General features: G+C 42.8%; 1 protein-coding gene across 1 annotated transcript in view; it reads left to right on the top strand.

Moving 5' to 3' along the window:
* Positions 1–956: 956 nt before the first annotated feature.
* Positions 957–3,983, top strand: part of zc3h11a (zinc finger CCCH-type containing 11A) — a gene marked incomplete at its 3' end in the record, with an annotated part of 24,908 nt that continues 21,881 nt past the window's right edge. Inside the window, 3 exon segments of the mRNA XM_037678564.1 lie at positions 957–2,170; positions 3,490–3,612; positions 3,706–3,825. Of these exon segments, the coding sequence (XP_037534492.1) occupies positions 3,559–3,612; positions 3,706–3,825 (174 nt within the window).

Below are 3,983 nucleotides of genomic sequence, written 5' to 3'. Positions count from 1 at the left end.
AATGTTGGATTGTATACCTGGATTATTGAGCATGGACTTTGTTGTTTTCAACTAGTTTGACACGACTGTCAACAAGGAAGAGGGCCGGCAATGGAGGAGGGGGCGTACCAAAGAGACCATCTTAGCACCAACGTGACTGGTTTGTTATACTTTGGAGTAAGCTATTGGAGGAAGAATCAGTTTTGTTGTGTGTTTCCTTGACTAATGAAGCCTTCCGGATCAAGGCGAAACGTTTCAGCACAAAAAAACCCCCCAAAAAACCCCGAAACTGTCCAGATGACCTGACTTAAAAATGTTGGATCTCTGAACATCCACTGGTAATTCTTTTTATTTAAAACTAAGAAAAAAGTTTCTTAAAATTAATCATTAGTTTATCTGTGAACTTCTGAAATGGTAACTTGATACGACCACGAGATGTATCAAATGTACGTTTTTTTTTCATTGCACTTGAACTCAGCATTACGTCAGCAGTAGCGCGGCTGCCATTTTGTTCCAGTTTTGGTGAGGCTTGGAAATTAACCGTTTTGGGACGTCGTCTTCTGTGTTTCTAAATTTAAAACAACCTAGAAAAAAGTCTTAGTAGATATTTTTACTTAACTATTATGTCAGGAATTCATTGTGTTTTTATCGTTACGCCACGGAAGTGAATACGACGGTAATTACTACACAAACTGCCATCTTAACGTTTACCGGAAGGCCTTGGCCTGTAGGTAGCCACATCATGCTAACATTTCTGCAAACTTACTCCCTTTGTTTGTTTTTAGTGGTTTTTAACATCCAGCCTCGTTAATTAGCATAAGCATTATTTTCTTGTCGTTATAGGTTTATATTTGTGTACATATTGTTTTTTCATCACTGCTGGGAATCGCGAGTAGTTTTTGTTCCAGCTAGCTTTAAGCAACATTATTTTACAGTAAGTATACAATTGCTTTCTTTACGGTCTTTATCTTAAACTTCAACTCTCCATCGATGTTATTGTAAGAAAACTGAATGGTTCATTTGAATGAATATTTTGTCTTTGTTTATATTAGTGACTAATCTTGTGCAGTCGTTTTACTTCGAGAATCGATAGCTTTGGGATCTTTCACCTATTTGGATTATTAGTTTATTGACGTCACCAACATGGAAACTAGAGTTGTTCAAGCTGACCTTCACTCTAACAGCGTAAAGCTTTCTGTCTTTATGAACCAGTCTGGACCCGGACTCCAAAATCCTTATCGGGATCAGATAGCTGAGAAATGTGAATATGGGTGTAATACACTGAGCAAAGTAGTAAACAAAGTCTGCCTTTATGAATCTGTCTGCAGATCACTCAAGTTACACATCAGCTGTCTGTTGGTCCATATTTATAAAGCATATAGTTCATCAGCACATCTCCAGCCATGTGTTATGAATCTTTCGGTCAGCTTTCTTTACACTTTAAGGCCAGATATGAGCACAAATTAAAGGTTTGTGTCTAAACAGACTGCCAGGACCAACAGCATGGTGAAACAGTCCCAGAGACAAGAATGTAGATCTTTACAGATAAAACGATTGTTTTTGGCTTGTTGAAATGTTTTGCTGTGTTTGTGTTGTCCTTCTGTCTTTATTAACCCACTTTCAGTTTTTGGGTAGTGTTTGTCATTGATCTGTAGGTATAAACCCACCCTCTCTGCCTGTTCTGGGAGTCCCCGGATATGGATAGTTTGTCCTTATGAGAAGCTGTGGCAGAAGATTTTTCCTTTCAGCAGTGTTAAACAGCTGAAAATCACTAGAAGCCCACTCCCAGTTACCCTGCCCTGTTTTTTCCACTACTACCCAAATGCCACCAAGTCCAAGACGAAGTTGAAGATTTTTTTTCCACACATCTTCTCACGTTTTGGCTCTTCATTTAAGCATTTTTTTTTTCTTGTCTGGCTGATTATGTTCCTCTTTTATTTATTTTATTATTCACACCAGTTGTAAAAAACAAACACAACAACAACAACAAAGGACTATTGCATCCAATATGAGTATTATAGCAGTCCGATGGAGATAAAGATGTCTCAGTGAGTCTCAGAAAAAGACCAATTTCTCTGGGCGATCCACCCCACTTTTCCTCTTATCTCACGGATCAAGTGTTCCTTCAGGACTCCATACTCTCGCGGAGACACCCCACCAGCTGTGACAGACATCGTCTTATCCACCTCAGGTAAACGCTATAGACATTACGTGAACTGGCTGGTTTATTAATCTCAGAACAATTGACATAATTCATGTTTCTTCAGTTTTACTTATGCAATCACAAAAGAAACATTCATAAGTGTTTCCCCTAGATTATTTGCCATGGCGGGGCGCTTATCTCGTCTGTGATTTTTGTCCGGGGGGGAACGAACGGAGAAACGTCCTATGCTGCGCAGCACGCTGTTTAAACCAACAGTTTTAGAGGGGGGGTGGGGGACACGGAGACAGCGGCGCACTGTTTGCGCCGACAATTTTAGGGTGCATTCACACCAGCCCTGTTTAGTCCGCTTTAATTGAACTCTAGCTCGTTTTCCTAGGAAGTCCGGTTCGTTTAGGGAGGTGTGAGCGCGCCATCGAACTCTGTCACAGAACAAAAAGGCGAATTCTGGCCCGGGCTAAAACCTAGGTCTCGGAAGAGAACTTCAGCGCGGTTCGAGTACAGTGTGAATGTAAACAGACCGAGCCCGCGCCACAAGCAAGAAGTGGAGTACAGTGCAGGGCAAACAAACATTTATCTTATATGGAGCCGTCAGCTGCCTTGTGTGAAAAACAACATTCTCCATGGTCTTCTGTCTCATCTTCTGCTCATGCTGAGTCCATTTTTGAAAAATGACAAAATATAACTCCTAAAACTGCTAAAACTTGATGCCACTTCGTTTTTGTTTTTATTTCCAGAAGAAGAAGAAGACGTGTCTTCAGAGGTTTTTGTGTCGTTTCTTTCAGTAGTTCTTGGTGCAGCGCCCCCCACAGGCAAGCGGGGGAGCAGGTTGGTTCAACAGGTTGACTCGACTGCACAGTGCAGTGTGAATGCAAACGCACCAGCTCAAATGTAACAAAATGTCATGAATATTAGTCCCCAACCGAGTCTACCGGACTATCAGCTGTGAAAACAACCTTAGTTTTAGAGCAGGGTGTATGAGAGGGGAGAGACAGACACACATCTCAGCCGTGCGCTGTCTGAACCAAGGGGGGGGGTGGGGGGACAGACACATCTGAGCTGTGTTCTGTTAGTACCGACAGTTTTCGAGTGCCAGGGCTGCGTTCAGCGTGGGGGTTCAGCGTGAGGGAAGAGGCTGCCTTTAGCTTTTTAGCTAGCACACCTGCATTGCGAGCTGCTAGTTTAGCGTTACGTCAGTGCCGACAGGTGGTTGCGATTGAGGGTGGGGTTCGGTAGACGGTGCACTCGGTTCTGTTGACGGGGTGGGGCGCCCCGCTTGTATAATGGTAGGGGAAACGCTGCTTAAGTTTAATGTATTGGTTGTGTCTAATGTGATTCTGTGTCTTCAGGGCGAGTCCTGTTGTCCCTGAAGACGACTATCCAACAGGTCACTGCCATCATTTAGTCCACAACCAGCTATGACCAACCATGGAGATGACTGCTACTTTTATTACTATTCCACCTGCACTAAGGTAAGCCTCTTTTTAATCGCAGACTGCTTCTGAGTCAAACACACCCACACTGCATTTATTTTGAACCACTGATTGTTTGATTCTGCCTGACAGGGTGACAACTGTCCATTCAGACACTGTGAGGCAGCCATGGGCAACGAGATTGTCTGTAACCTCTGGCAGGAAGGATGCTGCTTCCGCCCGCTCTGCAAGTTTCGCCACATGGAGATCACAGTAAGTTAACCTCCTAGGACCTGGCATCTACATATACAAGAGTTCAAGTCTGAGGAGGTTAGATTTTAAACACAACTGTCTCGAAAACAAGGGTGGGCTGTGTACCCTCAAATCATATCACAATATCTCAAGGAAGTATGCAATAATATTTAAAATAA

Source organism: Nematolebias whitei, chromosome 7 (genome assembly GCF_014905685.2).
Source record: "Nematolebias whitei isolate Nwh7 chromosome 7, NemWhi1, whole genome shotgun sequence".
Classification (NCBI taxonomy): domain Eukaryota; kingdom Metazoa; phylum Chordata; class Actinopteri; order Cyprinodontiformes; family Rivulidae; genus Nematolebias; species Nematolebias whitei.
The sequence above is the reverse complement of the archived record's forward strand: the minus strand, read 5'-3'. Positions and strand labels throughout refer to the sequence as shown.